This window comes from Phaenicophaeus curvirostris, chromosome 18, assembly GCF_032191515.1.
Source record: "Phaenicophaeus curvirostris isolate KB17595 chromosome 18, BPBGC_Pcur_1.0, whole genome shotgun sequence".
Lineage (NCBI taxonomy): Eukaryota > Metazoa > Chordata > Aves > Cuculiformes > Cuculidae > Phaenicophaeus > Phaenicophaeus curvirostris.
In genome coordinates, this window is record NC_091409.1 from 1,966,576 (window position 1) to 1,989,573 (window position 22,998).

At 45.8% G+C, this 22,998-nt stretch overlaps 1 protein-coding gene across 2 annotated transcripts; it reads right to left on the reverse strand.

The window, feature by feature from the left end:
* Window positions 1-5,818: 5,818 nt before the first annotated feature.
* On the reverse strand, window positions 5,819-19,887 carry SALL4 (spalt like transcription factor 4). 2 transcript variants are annotated; one of them, XM_069871864.1, is made up of 4 exons: window positions 19,734-19,887; window positions 9,883-12,408; window positions 9,004-9,311; window positions 5,819-7,913 (listed from the first exon to the last, which is right to left on the reverse strand). In XM_069871864.1, exons 1-4 carry the CDS (start codon window positions 19,801-19,803, stop codon window positions 7,491-7,493), a joined length of 3,327 nt encoding a protein of 1,108 aa, XP_069727965.1. In that variant the 5' UTR covers window positions 19,804-19,887; the 3' UTR covers window positions 5,819-7,490. The 2 variants fall into 2 exon arrangements, with proteins under 2 accessions (XP_069727965.1, XP_069727966.1); XM_069871865.1 differs by lacking the exon at window positions 19,734-19,887 and adding an exon at window positions 19,193-19,265.
* Window positions 19,888-22,998: the final 3,111 nt, after the last annotated feature.

A 22,998-nucleotide genomic window follows, 5' to 3' on the forward strand; every position in this document is an offset into this window, starting at 1 on the left:
GTGTCTACATCAAAACCAGAAATTTCTGTGTCCATGAGCCTTTACTGTAGTGGCTCTTACTGTTTTGGAAGCAAGCCTTCCTGCCTTATCTAATTTGCCTTTCCCCCAGCTCCTCTGTGGCACCTCTGTTACAGAGCACTGCCTCCTCCTCTCTGCCTCCGACACCAGCTCTCACCCACAGGAGATGTCTTCTAATGTGCTTCACTGGTCCTCAAATGCATCCAGGTCTCTCAGCTCCACTGACTAAAGAACATGCAAATAAACTGTGTTTTGGGAGTGTGCTTATATTCCACCAAGAAGCGAGTCCTAGTGCCAGTTTCCCACTAAAACAATGGATGGTGGGTTTGACAATGCACTTGCAAATTGTAGTCATTACCTATTTAGCACAATGTGCTATAAATTTTCTTCCATTCCAGCTGTGTCACTAAACAAATACTTGAGTTTTTTATGCATAGGACTTACACAGTGGTTTTGCCTGACAAACACTGTGGAAGGTCATAATAATAATATTCTGTTTTTCTTTTTATATGCTGAAAGATTATTTCAATTTTGGGACTACATTTGCTTTTACTTACTGTATTTTTTTTTCCCCTAAACATAAGTATCAAATTACAGATAATTCTAATATCTAAGGAGATGGCTCAGACTGTAGGTGTGTAACTGGTTGCACAAAATGCTCACAATTCCACAAGCAATTCCAGTTGTGACACTATTCTTTGTACCTGTTATTATCTGATTGCCTAAGTGCATGTTTTACAAATAACAGGCTGCACCTTCTTTGTCTGAAACTGTAGCCCCTTGCACATGGTATTTTGAGCTTTGTTTCAGAGCTCTGTTTGCACCTGCACCTTCTGAAAGGAAGAGGAGCTTGCAGGAGTAGGGATTTAGTTGCTAAGGGCTTGAAAACTTGCAGTCATGCAGTAACAGTGCAGCAGGCAGCCTTGTACACCACGTTATTTCCCCATGCTACAGACTCACTCCTACAAATGACAAGGGAAGAGGCAGGTTTGGTGTGGTGAAACATCACTCCTTCTCAAGGCAGTTCTGAAATAGGCTCGGGCTGTGACACTCAGTGCCTCAAAATAAGAACAAACCTGCCAAAGCTGCCCCTTCCCGCAGCTTAGAGGCCGCTCACAGAGTCATTGCTAGGAAGGAGCATTTTAGTAAGAAAAACACAAACACAAACTGGAATGCCAGAGCAAGAATCATTAGCAATACGGTATCGTTGTACGTGTGCCCTAAGTCTGCGCAAGATGCATTCATCTTTTAAATTTATCTTTGAAATGTCTGAACCCAGACAAGACTACTGTAATTAATTGGCAAGTTAAACACTACCAGATTATAATGCACTGTTAACACCTGCATCCCTGATCTGCACGGATGGCTTTGATATTATTTTTCCTTTTGACAAGTGGGCGATAGCGGATATCCTTTAAGCCTATATTTAATGAAGCCCTCCATAAATCCATCAACACCTCCTAAGGGAAACTACAATAAAGCTCATGCTGCCATAGGCTCTGGTATGGAGAGAACATTTGGCATCCTTGTAATGAAGTATCAGAACTGATACTGCTCATGTTGATCTGAGGAAGTGCAACATTTGTATAGGATCTTTTTCTTCCCCACACAATTATACGTTGCAGATCAAGAAGAAAACAACCCTTCAGTCCCTAATTTTCAAAATAATAATAGCTCAGGTGTGCTGTCTGCTCTCCAAAGCCAGTCTCTGGTACCAGAGAGGAGCCCAGGGAATGCCTCCCAGCAGGCAGACAGGCTTCAGCTTCTTCCCTCCTGCCCCAGCGGTCCCTTAGTGACCATCAATTTGACAGCACGTTTTCAGCAGAGATGGTTTCATGCCCCCAAGCCTACTGAAGCGGTGACTGCACTTCACTGTGAAGAGGTTCAAACACTGCCAGAGTGGACCTGTATTTCCAACCCTGCACTGATGCCCATTGCTGCTTGAGGTTTTAGTCTTCGTATTTTGCCCCGTTCTTCCCTTTTAATTTTATAGTTCTAGGTATTGTACTGACATTACAGACGGTACTTCTGCTTTTCCTCTGTGCATTTAGAATCTGTTTGACTAAAAAAGTATATATTAGCTTTTTTTAAAGAGGCAGTTTTATACAAACCTTTAGTAATATCTGGATTTTGCCTAAACCGAGTATTGGAAAAATAAGGCACACAATGAGATCCACCCGTTCTCATTCTGAATCGAGAATTTTTCTGCACAAGGTGATTGAATCAGAGATGTTAATCTTTGGACTGCAAGATGTGACAAACAGACAGGCTAATAAAGAAGTCTGAAAGAACAGGGATGCTGCTTTAGATTGCCTGGGATGTCCTGAACGTAATACAGTTATAACAGGCATGTTGTAATTATATGCACATAAACTATACATAACTATATATAAAAAGCATCTTTTCCAAGACACCATCATCCGACAGGCAGCTTCAAGCATAAGTGGTATTAACAATGATCAAAATGTTGCAAAAATCTGCCCTTTTAAAGAAATTAACTTAATGTGCAGAAAACTGAAAACATGGCAATGAAATAGATAATAAGAAAATAGGCAGGAGTGTGTAATTGCCATTTCTTTTCTCTGCTTCCGAGTCAGGTTTCCTGTCCTGCTGTGGCTATGCAATGAGAAACACTTTTCTAGGTCAGTGACAAACGTGAGCTGAAGTCAAACATTCACAAGTCCAGTGCTCACCCCCACAACACTGATGTAGAGCACTCACCGCTGAGTGTGAGCTGGGAGACGATGGGAACTGCACAGAGAAGAGCCCTCTCATCTGAGCACACAACAGAAAAACAGACTGAGAAAAGCCTCAGCGCTGCAGCAGTGACCTCATGGGATCACACAGATACTGAGAAGGCTTTCTGCCTAAGTTGTTATTTTGCAGACAGGAGTCATCATCCTTCATTCCAAATGTCCTACAAACCCTGCAGTAAGCACGATAGCGAAAAAAAATTAATTAATACAACAATGATCCCTTTTCCTCTGTTTCAGCCTCTCCTTGCCCTCATCAACTCAACCAGGTTCTTTCCCCTCTGCGGATCCAAGCTCAATGGCCACTTACACTTTCCTCCGAGTTGTTATTTCCCAGCAGCCCTGGGAAGGCTCCCACCCCCTCGCTGCCAGCTGTTGGAAAGGCAATTGGCCTCACTGAGCTCAGCCCGGAGAACTGATTATTTACATGATTTTCAGACAAACTCACCCCTCAAAGTTCCCACTGACGTTCTGGAAAGTTTTGAACAGAAAGGGTAAGTCAAGAGAAATGTTTCTTTAGAGGAATAGAGTTAATGCATTAAGGTAAACCTAACACCCTTATTTCTTTTCTTTTTTAAAGCATGCAACTTTTTAAGTTCAAATTTAATGTTTTAAATATCCCAGTCTTTACTTTAGCTCGCACAAGTAAATATGCTACTTTCACAAAAGCAACAGTCCAGGCAAATCGTCCAGGCAATGAGCAAAGCAAGCAATAATAAATAAGAGTAGGAGAGTTCTTTAGGCAGAAACAGAGGCTAATGAGCAAGACATCACATATACCACAGTCACTTCTGCTCTTACGCCAATGTAGCTGTATTAGATTCAGTAAACTTGTTTCTAATTTACATCAGCATAGGGAATTATAGATTCAGCTGCCTTTCTTGATTGTTAAGATGCAACATTGCTGTAAACTACACAGACTTAGCAGTGCAGTGAGTTCCATTGCGCCGAGTTTCAGGTGATGCTGGGTTCAGCACGGGAGAGCAGCTCATTCCCAGTCCTGCTTGCTTCAGAAACAGCCTCCCCTCCAGCTATCCCCAGCAGAGATATCACTATGGCACAGCCCGTGTTCTGCTGGGGGACGGCAGTCACATAGGTCTTACCTGTTGTTCAAGTTTTGCGGCAAGATCCATGACTTGCTCACAGCAGCTTAGCTGGGAATCCTGTTGCGCTCCAGCCTGAAGCTGCCTTGTCACCAAGCTGTGAGATACAGCTTTGAGCACAGCAAGAGCCCAACACCGTGACGTGGAGAATAAAGCCTTGCAGTGACTCTGTGCCAGGTCCCATTGTTTCACTGCACCCACCTCGATTCCCCTCAGCAATCCTACGCTGCAGGATAGGGTGCAACTGGTTGCCAAAAAACTTGTGCCCTGTTTCCCTAGCAGTTTCCTAATATTTTATTCTAGACCAGAGCTCCTGCTTTAACAAACCCCTCCTCCCTTCTTATCTCCCTTTAATTTCCAACTTGTTGACCAACAGTTAAAGGCAACAGGTCTAAATACATAACCACATTCTTAGATTGTCAGGAACAGGCACTCAGAGCCCCGCAGCTCAGCATCTACTGAGGTGAAGCTGTAACGTGAGCTCAGCCCTCACGGGACAGGGTCAGAATCTACGTTTAAGACAAGAGAGACACCCAACTTTAGGGAATCGTTCTCATGAGGAGATATCAACAGTTATTACCATGGTGCAAAGCTCCAGGACAGCAGCTTTTGACATCATCTTGCTAGCAAATCTGCTCTTTTCTTCCTGCTGCTCACATTTTCATGGCATTGTGATCCCACTTGATAACAAGCTATCAGCGGAAACCAGGCCTGTTATCACAGGCTCTTTCGAAGCCAGGCCTCTTTTTCATAATATCCAGCGGCTGGTCCACACGGAAGAATAGATTTCTCAGCTGTGATCCATCTCTCCTGTAAAGCCAAACCTCCTTTCACACCGCAGTGCTTAGTGCTGCTGCAGGTAGCCCTGGCACAGTAGCATGACCTGCATAGGGTGCCCAGCACCACTGGCATAAGGAACCAGCCAGAAATCCAACCCAGCAGTAGCCCTGGCAAGGCTGCTCTAAAAGCAAGTTATAAGCACAGTGACTGAGAAGAATATCCACACTAGCATGAGTGTATTGACTATCGTTTATTTTCACTGAATACCACTGAGGCATCTCGCTACTCATTCACCCCTTGATTTCCCTGAGCAACAGGTCATGTCTTCTCCTGCACTACTTTGCCTTCTCAATCTCTACTGCTGCTTTAACAATTGCAAGGTCAGCGTAGACTAGTCAAGTGTGTGGTTTCTACCTTTCTGCACCTATGCCTGTTGTTGTTACCTTTCCTTCTACTCCTGTTTCTTTTGCCCACCTTCCTGTACCCCCTCACACCTGGTCCTGTCCCCTCTCCCCTTTTTTCATCCCACCAGAGCTTGTGGCAGAGTTAAAGAGCGTTTCCTTTCTGCCTTTTCCCCCTCCCAAATACAAGCCTTATGCAAGAGGGATCATATCAGACAGCAATCACGGTTACCTCCAAGCACAAAAATACATCTGAGAGCTTAGGTTGCCAGGGTCAGAATCTTAGCACTTTTCCATTACATCAGGACTGTTTTCAAAACTCAGTTCTTATTTGCTACAGTTACTTTTCAATTTTCTATGCAGCCAGCATCTTTAGGCACTGGCAATTTGATAACTTAGTATTCCTTTCCCTTTCTAGGGTGAGCACAGTACAGGAATTACTATACATTACTGTCACTCCGTTTTAGTGTGGGTATCTACAACCCTGGCAAGTACCACTTCCTATACCAAACCACAACTGTTCCCAAGAAACTGATCTAGAGACTTCTCCACTGCTACCTAGTTCCTGTTGTTTTAAGGAACCAGCTAAGGCTTAAGCCTAGGTCGTGGATTTTAAAAGTGGAGTAAGGCAGCATGCTGCCTCTTGAACTTTCTCCTCAGGAAACAAATGCTTTGTCAGAAAAATGTAAGCACTGAGTGTGAAAAAGCCATCCCAAAATTTATTCTCAAAATGTCAACAGAAACGCATCAGTAGGTACTCAAAACTACAGAGTTCTTAAAAGTTATACATTCACAACGCAGAAACTTGACAATTGGGATGCCTTTTGCATGGTCTATGTAACAATATCCATTTTACAGTGTAAACAGGTACTGGTATGTTCTTACTTACAAGTCCAGCAGGAAAGGCACAACTCGGCATACAGAGATCATAAGCAAGAATCAGGTGCAACAACATTACACAAACTTTCAGTAATCTGCATTTTTGAGGCCTTCCACAACAGAGACCGGACTTGAAGATCTCCTGCAGTCAACAACTAAGAGTTCCTTTCCATCTTTCAGTCCTTCCATACCAAATGCTCACTTTCCAGTCTGGTTTAGATCCCATTACACACACAGTTCCAGCAGACGTTAGAGGAATAGTGAAAGGTCAGTCCAGCAAGTCTTCAGGTGCTTCCACTAATACATCAGGTTTTGGTTTCAGATAGTGCATGGAAGCATCTGCTTGAATCTCAGTTCATTACAGTGGTCATTAATAGAAAAATAGACACTACAACTACAAAAGGAAAAAATGAGGTAGATAACTTAGAATCCAGATGACTATCCCAGCAACCTTCATACAATACACATGGATCATTAATTACCATTTTGGTAGAATGCAAGTTTACAGACCACCAAGAAACTTAATGACCAGAGTAGGAATGCCATCCAAAACCCCACAAAACATTTAACCTAAGCATGAATACTTCATATTTAAATACAGGTTTACACAGACTGATCTTCTAAATTACCCAAATAAAAAAAAAAAAAAAAAAAAAAGTCTCTTGCTGAGGAAACCAGTTCCCATGCCTAATTGCAACAGTCACCCGAGATTCCTTGCAGAGCTTTTAGACCTGACTTCCCAAGGCAAGTCTTCCCTTTCAAAAGAGGAAAAAAAAAAAAGTATATACATACCCACCCACGCTTGTTTGGGGCTCTCAGTATTGAAATAAAACAACTAGGAAAAACTGCACATCTTTGGAAGTAGGAGTTTTGGCATTATACTTGAAGGACTGTCCTAGTAGTAGTATTAAATAAGCAGCAGTCAACAATACAGAGAATTAATTCCTCAGGAAAGCAATGATTAAAGAAAACCAGCAACTTTCTTTTCATAGAACTTCTGAGGCAAAAAAAAAAATTTAAAAAAAAAGTCTGTAGTTTTTATAGCCATTATAGTAAAAATTACATTCAGAAAGCACACAGAGCCAAAAATCCAAACAGAAAAACTATTTCTAAGAGGGTGGCAGACATTCTAGGATATTTACCCGCATTAATAGTTTTCATTTCTCATCAGTAAATAGAACCTTTTCCATCAACAGTAGGTTGTTTCCACTCTATTCAAACCCATCAAGTATTTCACTCTAAACAAAGAGGTAAATATTCTAAACCTTTGGAGTTTCAAGTTGCAGGAAGTTCTGTAAGGCTGTACACATTAAAGTCACACGTAACAACTACTTTGCAAGACCCGCATCTTTCCAAATAGAAGAAAATCCTATTCTTTATTATTTACTATTTGCAAAGCAATATCATGATTGTACTCTGGGCAACTCTTACAAAGACAACCATAAAATCATTTGCACGTCAATAGGAAAATAGGAGGCTGAAGTGGAATCTCTTAAAAATATATGTTTGTGTATATATATATATGTTCTTTCTGTATGTCAACTTCACTAGAGTTTTTAACTAACAGCAATTTTGTTCTCCTCCATGAAGTGAGGGAACTGGTGTTTTGGCACATTGTCTGCAGCAGCACCACTGGCCTTCTCTGTATCAGAACCAGTCCCAGACTGGGTCCCTTCTATTTTGGAGACCGTAGCAGTATTTATTGCGGAACCACCCCCGATGGTGACTGGGAGGGTAGGTAAACCACCGCTCTGGATCACCGAGATCTCGTTAGTCTTCATTGCTATGCCATTGCTGAGTACTGCTGCATACTGATTCCATACTGTAGGGTCAATGCTCACTGAGGGAGGCATCATATCCTTCGGAAACATCTCGGATACCTTCTTAGGATCATTCCCCAGCAGAGCCATGGGGTTATCAATCGAAAGCCTTCTTCCCCGCCTGGCAGAATTATTCCACATGTGAGTTCCTACATGGACCTTCCAGAGGAGAAAAAAGTAAAAAATCATTAATACTGTAGTTGGTTTATGGTATACCCAAGTTCTACTTTGCTTACAGCTAAGTTGCTCAAAAGAAGTCACGTACGTTCTACTTGCATTCACGCAAATATTTAAGCTGGCTAGTTCTTTTCTTTGTTCTCTTGCTGCTATGTGTAAGATACAGTCATTCTACTGCCTGACATCATCATGACTTTCTGCAGTTTACTGCTGAAATGCTTGTCGGACTGTGTTTTTACACTTATTGTAAGTGGTCTTGGCAAAGATGCCCCTCTCACTCCCATAATGTGAAAGCCGCATTATGTGCTGTGAACAGACTACTCTAAAAAAAAACTAGTTAATGCAAAAAACTCACCAAGGAATTTGGAAGAGGGATTACACCCAAGCCAAAATCTTCCACATCACACACTGCTAGTGCTTCCAGCAAGTAACTGTTCATGAACTGCAGCGTATTTTCCCTCCCCATCAGCATTTATGCAAGAGGACCAAAGAGCTTTAATAGGTTCTCAGATGAAGTGAGAAGCCTCTGAGTGACTGAAGGAGCTGCCAAGTCCCTTACAGGGCAAATGGATTAATCTGACAATAAGGACAGACTTGAAACACTTCTTCAGCAGATGCTTAGACACAATCCCCAAGTACTTTATGCCATCTTGGGATTATCCTCTGTTTTATCACTTCCCATCCTGCAATGGCATTTCAAGTAGTGCAGTGTAACACATGTATTCTGTATGCATCATTTGGGACCATTCAGTCTACAAAATGTTACGTCTCAACACATCCAAATCCAAATGAAAATAAAGCAACCCGCTCAGCAAGGGCCAAGCCTTCCCTACCATCCAAAAAGGAAAGTCAAGGACAGTAGCAAAGACTTCTATGGGTGATCTTAGCACACTGCTTAGCAAGTTGTGTGAAGAAACTCAGGAAGGAGAGATGCAAGTCAAAGACAATTATTTGAGGAACTAAAAGAAAATCAAAGTCGTCACCAATGGCAGGACAAATATTAGCAAAAATCTTTCCTTCTCTGGTATGACTTTCCCTGGCAAAAGAGATCACAAAATGAGACACAACTTACCTTCAGGTTTCCTTTTGTTGTAAAGGCTCTCCCACAGATGGTGCAAGCAAATGGCTTTTCACCAGTGTGGGTCCGTTCGTGAATCTGAAGGGCGCTGGCAGACGAGAAGTTCTTCCCACACGTAGTGCAGATGTGCTGTTTGGCAGGACGGCAGAATTTCGGTCGTGGCACGAGGATTGGGGCCACACCAGGGGACAGAGCTGGTGGGCCAATGAAGTGGCTAGCACTAATGGGACGCTCGCTGGGCATCTCCATTTTTATGAGGGCTGGTGGGGCTCTAACGAAAGCAGCCGGAATACTACTTCGAACTGCAAAGAAAGCAAAGATAATGTTTAATGGCCCTGCCTCTGAAGCTGCCTGCAATGCTCTCCAAAGACACATGGCAGGGCTGCTATTTCACAGCTAGGCTGCTCATCCCTGTATTTACTGGCAAGCTTAGGAATTATAAAGGGTCACTTTCAGGTCAAATTTAGATCAACATTAGACTGAGTGCTAAAGAGCTCAAAAACTCTACAAAAGATTCCAGAGTTTTAATGCCACATTCTCAGGTTAAGCAGTTTTCTATGAAACACAAACGTGTATGTTTAGAAAGCACTAGAGAGGTATCAGGTGAGCCCAGGAAAAACAGTAAGTGCTCAGTCTCTATTTATTTTAAGGCAGTCTATATGCTACCCTTTGCAGGAGGTGATAGTACTTAAGGCTTTGAATTTTGAGTCTAACTGAATCAGCAAAACTTACAGGGCATATGCCCCCATCTTGATAAAGAAGAAAGAAGGGAAAGATGGGGAGGACTTGGCTCCTGTTGATCCTTTTAGAGATGAATTTCCTCCAGTCCTACTAACCCACCTCAGGTTATTGCCAGCATTTCCTTCTACTCACCATATTCTCCATTTGCAAAGTGTAACCCAGGTTCTTCTTTAATGACCTTTCGACCAATATTGCCGTAAGTTAAATCCAAAGCGCCGACGACCCCTTCCATTTCTGCAGAAGTGTTCTCTGGACCCTCCGATTTATTTCCCATGCCTGTATCATCTTGATTGTTGAAGCTTGGTGACTTTGACCTTACACTCTCGGCTTGGCTATTGGCTGGGGACAGAGCTTGGAGCGATGCAGACTCGGAGGCAGCAGGACTCCTGCCATTTTGATAATCTGGATCTCCTGCCACGGAAGATGAATCATTTGTCATGCCATCACTTTCTGCTGAGCCATTGTCACTAGACTTCAAGCTGCTTTGCCGCTGCAAGTTCAAAGCGGAGTTGACAATCTTCATTTGATTCTCCAGCGCTGCAATACCTGAGAAGGTGGTTGCTGTAGCTGGCGACTCTGATTGTGCATCGTATGGAGTAGGCGGTTTTGAAGAACTCCTAGGGCCATCCTGAGGGTCCAGGTCCTCTTCTATCTCCATGCTCTCCACGGTCTCGTCTGGGCGACTAACGTCTCCATTCTTCTCAGGATCCACATCGGTGTTATCACAGGTGTTTTCCGGCATTGGGGTATTAGGGATTTGTCCTCCCATATGCATGCGGATATGCTGCTGCAACACAACTGCGTTTGTAAACTTCTTCTGGCAAATAGGACATGAATGTTGCATCTTCAAGGGAGTATTGGCCCGGTGGACACCGTAATGAGTTTTAAGGTTCCCTTTAGTGGAGAAGGCACGGCCACAGATTTTACACTTGAATGGCCTCTCTCCAGTGTGAGTACGATAATGCATTTTGAGTGAACTCTGGCAGCTCAGCACTCTGTGACAGATCAGGCACTCGTTGGGGTCAGCTGTGGATTTGTCGATATTTTCAACCAGTTGCTGAAGCTTCGATGTTTCCGAGCCTTGCTCGTTTGACCCACTTACATGGAAGATGCTCACACTGCAGGTAGCTTGTGGTGAACTCAAGCCTTGCTCTGTTCCCGATTCGTGACCAACCACCCCTGATGAAGATGAACCACCCTCACTTTCTGGAGAAGGCCTTGACTGCAGGTCACTTGAGAACGTAACAGGCAAAGACTCCTTAATGCCTGCTAGGCTGGAGATGGTCTGAGGTGCACTGGTGGCCGCAGAGGTAGGCAGAGTTGTTAGGAGAGGTTTGCTATCCACAATTAGGTTAGACTCATCCAGTGGCACAGACATCCCGTAAGGGATTCCAGTGCTAGTGGGAACATTGTCCAGGTGCTCAGGAACCGGGTAAGGATTCATCTTTATGTGGGGGTATTTGTCTTTGTGACGCTGAAAATGCACTTTAAGGTTTCCTTTGGTTGTAAAGCGGTTACCACAAATGTTGCACTTGTAGGGTCTTTCACCGGTGTGGGAACGGAGATGAATTTGTAGGGCACTGTCATTGCCAAAGACCTTGCCGCAGAATTTACACTTGTGTTTGAAGAACGGCTCTTCTGCATTCGGTTTGCTTTCAGACACGCTGATGTTGGGAGGTTTTCCCTTTCCTTTCTTTGAGGAATCTATTACAGAAGAAACGGCTGAAAGCGGATTTTGGAAGATGATAGAGTTGGAGGACTGAGGTAGCAAAGGATTTGGGAACCGAGAAATGGAGCCAGGGAGGCTTCTGCTGGTCTCTGGCTTCAAGGGGAAGGAGGAAGAAAGCCCAGCAGCCAGCGAGCTGGCGGCCGCAACGCCAGTGTTAGAATGAGGTAGTTTTCCTTGTTTCAAGGATTCCAGTGATAGGCTCTGGCTTCCAGCTTTTTGTCCGATTAAAGCGACAGCAGCCGACAGCTGCTGAGACATGTGAGCGCCCAGAGCTTTTAGTGGATCAGTAGCAGCTGCTATAGAAGGATGCAGGGCATGGGGAGCCATCATGGCAATCTGAATACGAATTTGCTCCGTCAACTGAATTTGCTGGAGTTGCTGCTGCTGCAAACACACGAGCTGCTCCAGGATCATGGGGATAGCATTAAAACTGGCTGCTGAAGAAGAGATGGCATCAGAGGTCCGCTGGTTCACGGCCACTTTAGTGCCGCGTATCGTCTGCAAAGTCACATTAGTGTTTGGTACTTTGGATTTTGTTAGATAGCTCAGCCCAGGTGCTGCAGGTGTGACAGGGGGTTCTATTTTAAGGTACATTCCTCCCACCGACTCAGCATCCATTTTTCCTTCTCTCTTTTCCATAGAACCAGCGCTGCCCTTTGCCTGAATGTCCTTGCGTGCCCTGCTATCCATTCGATCACTTGGAAAGCTCCCAAGAGAAGCATCAGAGAAACTTTCAGGGGGTACTGTTCCCTCACTGTCGTTCATTATTAGGACAGGTGGATTTTTAGTGCAATTTTTCTTATGCTCAAGGAATTCAGACAGATCAAAGAATTCTGCACAGCATTTCTCACAGATTTTTGTTTCCTCCGTGCGGCACCTTTTGGAACTCATTTCGCCATCCCCGTCACCTGGGACGTCTTGTGGACTCCCTTAAAATAAAAGAAATTCACATCATTAATAGCGAGATTTAGACTGAGCATTTCCTACTCTTAAGATCACCGACTTCACCTGAATTGCAAGTTAAAGACACAAGATGCTGCAATCAAGTTTTCAGATCAATCTGAGCTCTTGCTCTTTGTTTTGCTAACTCACTAGCACTTCCAAAGAAGCCTGCATATTTAGTTCAGTTTTCAATAAAAACAATAATATAAAAGGAATCTCACAAGGCCTGGTGGAAAAAGGTTTATCACGAACCCCTTTATACAGGTAAAGGGACAGTGCAGCAAGGCAGCTCGCACTTCCAGAATAGCTTAAAAGAAATGAGACACAAGGAAGACAGAGAAGACCTGGCAACATTGAGCAAAACATGCCATAAATGTGCTCCTCCTTCAGTTCGTACTCCTTACTTAACCGTCTCACAGAAATTCATAAAAGATAGTTAACACAAGAACTTTAGAGCAGTTCTTAATTGCAGGCTGCTCTATTAAATGACATTTGCTGTACCGTTAGGGAAGCAACTAACTGCAGAAGAGGGCTGAAGTCTGATAATAGCTTTTACATACTTCAAACATCACACATAAAAAAACAACCTCTAAAAGGACAAAGTAGTAAAGAAAAGATCATTAACTTACAGAGCCCCACACAGAGGTATGATCCTACATTGATGCTGCTGATGATTACAGCGCAATGCAACAAGTCCTGCTCGCAAAACACAAAGTCATTTCAGACCCGCTCAGGAGAGGGTGTTTAGCTGCATCCACAACTCACTTGCTTTTAGGGAGGGGGAGGGAAAGCAAAGCTGGTCTGAAAGTCCACTCCTGCCCTTCCTCTACCAGCACCCCACAGATCAGACTGAGAATAGTTCACATACAGACCAAAAAAAAAATTAAAAAAAAAAAAAATCAATCATTCAGGGAAATATCAAAACAGAAGTTCAAGAGAAATTTTAAACCAAACCAGGATGTTTTAGCTCACTCTTGCCATCCTTCAGGCAACAAACTCGCACCTGGCTCAAGGAGGGCGAGCACACGGCAGGCAGGAGTATTCAGGAGGTAAAACTTGAGGCTCATACAGCTGAGGAGAAGCAGGAAGGGCTGTAGACGTATCACAGCCCCCATCAGGTGCGCTGTCCTGTAGCTCACGTTCACTGGTACAATTCTGATAGCTGCCAAGGGTGCAGTAACCAAGTACTTCACCTCCCTGCGCACACAGTGGGGCACAAGGCAGACCTCAACCACAATTGAGAATTTGTATTACAAGACCTCTTCAACTCAAGTCCTGCACCTCCAGCAACTCATCTCAGGGCGCAGCTCTGGTTCCATGTTGCTAGCTCACACCATCTTGCAAAGGGAACCAAAGACTCTGCAAGCACAAGCTATTTGCGGCTTTCATTTTAAAGGTGTAACTGAACCACATATCTGATACACGTGTATATCCTGTACATGGCAGGGTGGAGGGGAGGACGTCCCAAGCAACAACTCAAGCACATTGACTTACTGCTTTGGGGTAATGTAAAAGCTCTGAAAGAGATGATATTGCAAACTTTGACATTTGTTAACAAGGCTATTTATTCAACAAACCAAATTTTAGCTGTTCAATGCTAAGAGATGGAAAGTACACAGTGAAACTCTACTTTTTAAAAAACAAACACCTTGATCGATTAAAAAAATGCAAGTATCAGAAGCCCATTATGCTATGGTTTGTAAATCTAAATCTATGTGTGTGAAATTCTATTAATCACACACACTTCAGGGTTACATGTCCTTGAACAGGAAGAAAAGGTGTTCTCATAACAGCTATTATCAAACCTGTTTGGATTCCTCATATCTAAACAGGGAGAATTAAATATGTTTTTCCTCCACTCCTTCAGCCTAAACAACTTCCACAAGTGAGGGAAATGAGTAAAAGCATAGTTTTGGCATACATTTCTCACCCCAAATATTATTAAATTGATGCCTCTAAACATGATTTGACTCTACGGGAAAACATACAGAGAAATCCAGTCTGCAGAAAAGCACAAGTAGTAAATGATTCAGGACTTGGTCAATAAATAGGGTCAACTGAGGTCAAGAATGGATTTTTTTAAACTCATCTTTGCAATGGTCTGAGCAGATACAGTGGAAAAGAAAGTAGTGGTGCTAGAAAAAGACACGAAACTTCCAAAACTACTCTGTACACTAACTCAACAGGCTCCAACAACTACTTTCGTAACTATTTGCATCCATCCAATACGTATTCCACAGGCTAAAACATCAAACCCAAATACTTTAACGTTTAGGGCTTTAACAGTCAAATCTCCCAGGCCCCACTGTACAGTTTCCCTGAGCTGCAAAACAACCTTAGGTTTTACTTTAGGAAGCACAAAGCTTGTTCTTCCACAATCTCTCCTCCGTGAGCACACGCATGTCATGCTGTGGTTTGCAGCTCTGCAGCGGCCACGTTAAATGCTTCAAGTGGATTATAAATGCCTGTATGAACAACTGTTCCTCACACCCCCAAGGAGACGCTCCAGAATAACGAGTCCTCAAACTTGAACAGCTTCAAAGCATCATTTCTGTCCCCTCCATTGATAGCAGTTCCTTCTTTTTCCACTGATGAGACCACAGCTAAATTCAAAGCTCCCATTTCCAACTCCAGCACAGCTCACGCTCTTAATTTTCACAATTCTGAGGAGCTCCAGGGGTAACGTTTCTATGTTAAGCCCCAGTTGCCACCTCAGAGCAAGAAGCTCCAGCAAACTGAAGGCAGGTTAGCAGCCCTGCCCTGCTCTCACTGTCATTCTCACAGTTTAGTTCCCAGCTCCCCTCTCTGTCACTAAGGCACCACCACAGAACTCCTAATAAACTCAATTCCCACTTTGTAGTGACTTGCTGCACGAGGAGTAGCTAGGAGTTAGGCATAATTTTCCCATCCACCTTAGCAAGACTAGAATAGATTCCCCTATCTCAAACAAGCTGGTTTTTAAACACAGTCAATAGAAGCACTGCTTGGTTATTCTGTAGTAGCTGGAATAACAAAAGCACAATTTACCATTTCTTCAAAAAAACCAACACCTTTTCTGAAACCGTTCATCTTGATTTCTCGCTACATCTTCTCCCCAGTCTGGAAGGAGCATCAAGCCCCTGCAATCACAGCACCTCATTTCCCCCAGCCCCTGCCCTCCCCCCAGCCCCCATCACTGCCATGAACTTAACGGTCTGAAAACGTGAGGTTTCTCTGCAAAGGAACCTCCCTGTGCAGCCAGCTCTGTCCGCACACTGTATGAGTATTTACCGAGGAGCAGAGCCCTGCACAACAATTGCTTGTGCACTTCACTTAACCCTCTCCAAAGGCTTCCCAGGGATAGGACTTCTACTGTTTTTTTTATCTCCCCACCCCCGAATTTCAGGAATGTTATCTCTCAGCATCTAGTTATCCAATAAGTTAGAAGAATGCAGTAAACCCAGCAGGGGGGGTAGATTGAATCACTGGCAAATGGATGGAAAAAATCCACTATTGTGTAGGACAAGGCGGTCATCGACGAGGAAGGCTGATAAAATCCACACAGCTCGAATTAATTTTGAGGGAACCCGTAAAAGAGGAATGAAATAAGTCCTGTCTGGTTTGATGTGATTTCAAAACGGGTGCTGCCGACTTACCACTCATCTGAGCAATTAGTAACATTCTTTCTCAACAGTGATAAAAATTATACTTCACTTGAACTGGGAGGAAATGGTCAGAGCTCAAGCTTTCCCTCCCCGTTACATTTTTTCCCAAAGAGCTTAATACCTTGAGTGAGGTTACTTTTTCCAGACTACATTTGATCAACTATTTTTACTTTAACATAATCATGCACTTCCCCAGATAAATGAAGTCAGGAAGGATTAGCAAGCACCCAGTCCTAGATGTGAGACCTCAGCCATCAGCTCCCTGTTGCTCCTAAGTACAGTGCACCCCTCATTTTTTTCTTTTCCTGTTCCCAGCTGAAAATGAAAAGCTAGAGCATTAAAACTGTCCAAAATGTCCCTTCTTTACCCACTGTGAAAGACCATTTAAAGCATTTTCGTTAACGACAAAAAAAACCACTTTCTTGAGGCAAGCAAACTACACGACTGACTACTTACAGACATATTCAAGCCCACTCGATGGGGTCTTGAATACAAGGTTATCAGCAGCATTTTTCCACCCAAGAACGAGCCAGAAAAGCCTCACACCTAACAAACAGGGCTCCACGTGCTTTCAGGTGCTCCCTCGAGGCTTATTTTATTATCTCCCTACCGAGCCACCCTTCGGGTATCGACTATCCGGCTACCTAACCAAAGGGGCAGAACGGGGGGGGGAATAAACGCATCTGCAGAGCGAAGAGCAGCGTTAAAACCTGCGGGGTGGGCTGAGACGGGGCTGGGGGGGGAGGCTGGTCCCCCGCTGCCCCCCGGAGCCGCCCCGTCGGGGATCCCACTCAGCATCCCCGGCCCCGCTCAGCGTCCCCGCAACCCCCCTGGGCATCGACCGCTAACTGATGACTTTTTAAGACGTTGAGCGCGATTGCTCGAACCTGGATGGAGATAACCGTCCAAAGAGCAGAGCTCCCCCCGTCCCCAGCCCTCCCCTACCTGCCGGGCGGCCCCCCCTCCGCGGCCGCGGAGCGCACTTCACGCTAGGAACAGTGTTTAAGAGCGAGCTCAGCGGCACAAACCCCGCTGCCAAGGTCAATTGCATGAGAGTCCTAATTGTGAGCCTGACATCAACTTACCACCCACGGCAAGCGGGAGGAGGCAAAGGTTAGAGCAGCAGCTCTGTCAAAACGTCACACGCCGCCCAGCCCGGCGAGGGCTCCATCACTACAGCCCCTATAGCGTTTCACTTACGTCAAAGGAAAAACAAGCCCGAGCGTCGCCCCCCTCCCACCCGGGTCCCTTCACCCCCCTCACCCCCCGAGGGATGCTCCGCTCCCAGCTCCCCCCCCGCGGCACCTTCGGGAAACCCACCATCAAAATAAAATAAAGGAAACCAACGCAGAACTTGGCTTTCCCTGTGAAACAGCCCCCTCTCCGCTCCTGCAAAGCTCAAAGCACGAACCGGGGACTTAAATAAAGGAAATCCCTAATTTTACCCTGAGAAAAAAAAGTTGCAGCTTGATACTGTATTTTATTCAAGAGTGAATCAGATTTTTAGTGGCAGCGATCCAGCACAATGGGCATTTTCAAACCCTTTGTGAAAATGCTAATTTCCAGTATGTAGTATTATTCTCCAGCGACCACCTGCTGATTTTTTTGACCTGTTAATTGATCACCAGGTTAGCAGAACCGCTTCTTAACGCGCCGCATTGTTCACAGAGGTGGGTCCCGAAAACAAAACCAAAAAAACCAAAAAAACCCAACAAAACCAACCCGAACATTTGCAAAAGAGGCGAGAAGGGCTTGATTTTATTATCACGATTGTGTATATCGATAATGTCCCAGTATTTCGACTTTGTGATGCACCTTTCCCCGCTCTCTGTTTCCCGGCGCACCTGGAGCGAGGAGCATCCAGGCTCCCTGGGAGATTTGCGGGCTCCAAGAGGCACCGGAGCCGCAGCCGCGATTTTTATTGCTCTTAAGAAAGGGAAATCCCGGCGAACGGGGTCTCGCTGCCCCATCCCGGCGGAGCTCGGCCGCGGGGCGGCTCCCACCACCCACCAAAGGCAGCTCCAGCCCAGGAGGCAGGAGAAGCAGCTCTGCCAGGTACCCCCTTCCCTCCCTCCCTCCCTCCCTGCAGCCTCCGTGCAACCGCTGCCCCGGCTCCCGGAGGGATTTGCATCCTCGGGTTCGTTGGTAAAAAGCGGGGAGGACAAAATTAAAAAAAAAAAAAAAAACACACAAAAAAAAAACAAATAAAAAAAAGAAAAAACAAAAAAAAACCAAACAAACAAAAAAAAAACCAAACCAAAAACAAACCACCACAACAAAAAAAAAGCAGCTGGACTGCCCCGGAGAGCTGGTGCGCAGCGATGCTCCCGCCCCAAGCGGGCAGCACCAGCACTCATTAACCCTTTTGTTTCAGCCCCGGAGGTGGCTTTCCAGCAGCAGCGGGCAGAGATTTACATGTGGAAACATCACCTCCACCCCCCAGCCTGACCGTATGCACAAAGGAAAACAGTCATGCATTAAACATGGGATTTATTGCCTTCTGGCCGGCTCGCTGTTTCTTAAGTCACCATTAACCGGACCCAACAATTGCACATTTCGACTCAAAGAAATGAGGGGGAGGAAAAAAATTAAGAGCCCGAACCTCCTGCGGGGCTGGGAATAAGCAACTCCTGTAACGTGCAGGGGGATCGATCAATCTAGGGACTGAAAAAAAAAAAAAAAATACACAAACCAGTCCCTTAGGGAGGCTGAGATCCCAAAGAAAGTTCTGGGGGACACAGGAGCGTTCGAGCACGACCACAACCCGTTAGAACCGCAGCTCCCCGCCGGCCTCCCCCTCCCCGCCGGGACGGGCCCCCCGGGTGGGAGCGGGACGGGCCCCGACGGCGTTTCCAGCGGGGGCAGAAGCGGCCCCGGAGCCCCGGGGACCCCCAGCCCGGCACCCCCGGGCCCTCCCCGCCGCCCTCGGGGGTCACCGGCAGCGGGTGCCCCCTGCCCCTGCCCCCCCCGCCGCTCGGGGCTAACTGCAGCGCGAACCCCCCCTTCCCTCTGCCCCGAGGAAGGCGAAGGGCTGCGAGGTCCCCGAAAAAGGTGGGACGGAGGCTGAAGGCAGCGAAATCCCCCCCCCCCGCCCCGATACAAAGCGCTCAGCCCCCCCCCAGCTCACCGGAGTTATTTTAGGAAGTCGGAAATCAAAGATGGCTGGAGGTCAAGCTACAAAAGGTCCAGGGCGATTGTGATCGCCAACAAAAATAGCCCGAGCCGTTTTCTTTTTTTTTTTAATTAAAAAAAAAAAATTCATAACTACTGAGAAAGCGCTAAAGCGATCGGGGAAACCAACCCTGAGCCCTTTCCTACCCCGTAAACTGTTCGCACCCCCACCCCCCCTCCCCGTTCTCCCCATCCCCTCGGCCGCAGGGAGGGTTTGGGGGTGCGGGGATGGGGGTGCGGGGGGAGCCGCCCGTCGGGGAGCCCCGCGCTGGGCTGCGCCCCGAGCTGCTCAAACCGAGACACCCCCCCGCCCCCCTCCCGGGACACCCCGAGGGGTCCCGCTCAGCCCCGCAGGGATCGAAATGCATCCCCCCCCGCCCCCCCCAAAAAAAAAAAAAAAAATCCGTGGAGGCGAGGGGAAAAGAGGTGAAACACGAGGATGGAAAAAGCCCCCCCCCCCCGCACGGGAGAGCCGGGGCGCTCGGCTCGCTCCTCACCACTTGCAGCATCTGGGGGCTGCTCCTCGGAGTTGATGTGCTGGGGCTTCGCCTGCTTGCGTCGCGACATGGTGCACCCGCATCGGGAGCGAAATAGCAGCAATTATTTCCCCCTCCGCAACAAATTCCTAGAGTTGGGAAATTACCCCCATCGGGCGGAATGCGCATGTCAGAGTAATTATGATTATCAATAATGCATTGCGATTTATCACGGGCCCCTGACAGCTGATTGGCCTGGGTCCAAGGGCTCGCAGATTATTCAAATAAGGCGCATTGATCAGGGCGCTGCGGGGCACGCTGGGCGATGTAGTCCCTGCCCGGCCCCACAAAGGCTCGTGGGACACGGGGGAGCGGCGAGAACCCCCCCCCCCCGGCAGAAAACACCCCCCCTTGCCAGGCTGCCCGGCGACAAACCCTCGTTATCACCTCACCTGCGCTTTTTTTTATATTGTGCTTTAAATACTTTCTCCCCCCGCCTTTTTTCTTTTTTTTTTTTTCTTTTCCCCCCTCTCTCCCCACCCTCCCTCCCCCCGGACGAGGCTGATTCTTCCCTTTCTCCTTAGATAACGTGGAAAAGGCAAGAGCCCCGATTGTCCGAGGGGGCGAGCCCGGGCTGTCCCGGTGGCGTTGGGCTGGTTAAGGGGCTCTAAAAGGCGATCCAGACGGACAGTGATTCCGCCGGCGGTGGTTCATTTGTTTCAAGGCTGATTTGGGGTCTCGCTTGCTGGGAAAAATTGAGCCGGCGGTATTTTTAACGGCAAATAAAAGCGTTAGGCACGTAAAAGATTCACGTGAAAACTTGAAGCGAGCGGAAAAACACCACTTTGAAAGCGCCTTCCTGTGCTAAGTTGACTGTACAAGTACATAGTGGGATAACTTCCATTTTTCCTCCCTTCTCCGCCTGTTGGGGTCCATGTGAAGATGCACCCGCAGCCCGCGCTGGGTGGCCCGGGGGTTGGTGGTGCAGGATGCGGCTCAGCTGAGGCTCCAGTTCCCTTCCCTGCAAACCCCCCGGTGCCACAGAGCAGCCCCCTCTACACCCCTGGTCCCCGCTGGATCCAAATGGAAAGCAAAAATGTGAGGATCCTTGAGTAAATGGATTGCGAAATCATTGCGGGAGATGCTGTGGCTTTTGGTTTCCATGTGGGACACCCACCTTGCCCCCCACCTCTCACTGAAAAATGAAACGGAGAGATTGATTTGGTGAAGAGAGGATTTTGTTGGTTTGGAGATGCTGGGGAAGGGTTCCCATGTAGATTCAGTTGAAGCTGCGCTCAATACACACTTGCCACCAGCAGAGCCCGTGCCTCAGTTTCCCGACTCGTGAAGTGAGGGTGACATTTCCCCAGCTGCAAAGCTATTGTGAGGATAAACATCCATCTGAGGTTACGTGGGATTCAGAAAGGTGATATAGAGCTGAAAACACAAATCTTCCAAGACAGCAGGAAGGTGAAGAGGGGAAGCGATGGCACCTAATGGCCTCACAGTTGCACACCATCACACTCCCAGTGCTTTACTGGGTGCGTACAACATTTATTATAGTTTGAAGTTTGTGCCTGTGCATACAGTCACACCAAGTGCCCGAGGCACTGCTCAGGATTATTCCTTTTTAGTGATGTTTGAAGAGGGAGAGCTGTATTTTGCATTGGGCAGCCACAAAAAGATCATAGAATCATAGAATAACCAGGTTGGAAGAGACCCACCGGATCATCGAGTCCAACCATTCCAACATCGTAGACCAAGGTAAAGAGCGCATTATGATCTAATTAGTTATATATCCTCGTGGGGTTTTGTTTTGTTTTTCTGGTGTCTCATAAGGGGTTTTATTTAGCTAATGATAGTAGAAAAAAAAGTCTTGCAGAGCAGAAGGTGTCACCCTCCTCCTTGGACAATTATTGAACATGGAAGTCAGGGGATAAATTTTGCTTTTCAGGCTACTTTCCTCACCTTTTCCTCTGCAAGCAAGTAATGGTTTTACAAACCCCAACTCATGATGCACTCTAATGGACCTGTTAACATGAAGACAAACTCTGCATTTACTAATACAAAATAGAAGATATTAACGGGTATTTAAAATCACTCTGACCATTTTTATCTGGTGATTACTCCGCTCCCACGTTGCCCAAAGAGCTTCTATACATTTGTTTGTTTAACCAGCATTTTGAAATGCTCTTTGTTTCCAAAGCTTGTCCTGAGGAAATAGACTGTCAAACAAGATCGATACCAATTGATCTGCAGATAGATATTTATATCGATGAATTTTCTCCTTTTACACTTGATATGCTCAGTATAAGCAACAGATTTTCATTTATTACACAAAGTGCTACCAACCCACACCACCGAATTTATTAAACACAGTTTTATGTATCAAGCTGAGAGACAGACAGCCCCATACAGCAGATCCATATTTAAAACGGACAAGTCACGTGGAGCATTTGTACTGAATTTAAAAGAATATATTATATGAAATCAATTGAAGTTTTGGTATTGATTTCAGTGGATTGGGATTTCACTTGGTGTGGCTCTAACACTCCGAAAGAATAGAAGACACAGAAAGTGTTAGCTTACAATGGAAAATAAAAAAGCAAGGGATGCTGCTGTGTTTAAGTCTGGGAAGACAGAAAAAGTAGGAGAAAGAGCACAAGTGACTGAAAAAAAGTAGGAAGGAAGAGCAGGAATGTGACCAAGGAGAAAAATCTCCTGATTATATTTTTGTGGAAGGTGTTCCCAGACTGTGGTGATTATAAATAGGCTATGCTGAGTGATTACATCACATGCAAGAGGCATGTTGCTTGGCTTTAGCACGATCATACGGATTAGCATGATTACAGCTTCTGGATTTGAAAAATAGCAGGCTTCCTTTTCTGGCTTGACATTTATTTATTTTTTTAAGAAAAGCCCAGAGGAACAATCTTCTACCACCAACAGAGCTGAAGCATCATGCTTGATAGGCGTAAGTCCAACAGCAGCCCAGCCCCACCCTCGAAGCTGATAAAAGGAGGCTTTTTTAACACCATGTGTTATGAGCACGTGGAAATCATTGCCACAAGAAACTGTTGCCAGCAGCAGGAACCACATCTCTGCCCAGCCGTGGAAATTCTTATCTTCAGGAATGTCACTGCAAAATGATTAGGACTATGGAAAATCTGACAAGTATGTTTATGGGGAGATGTAGAAAATACATATACACACACATTTGTATATGGGGATATATACCTCCGTATGCACACGTACTAACTCCCGTGAAGGTAGAAATCATTGTCTT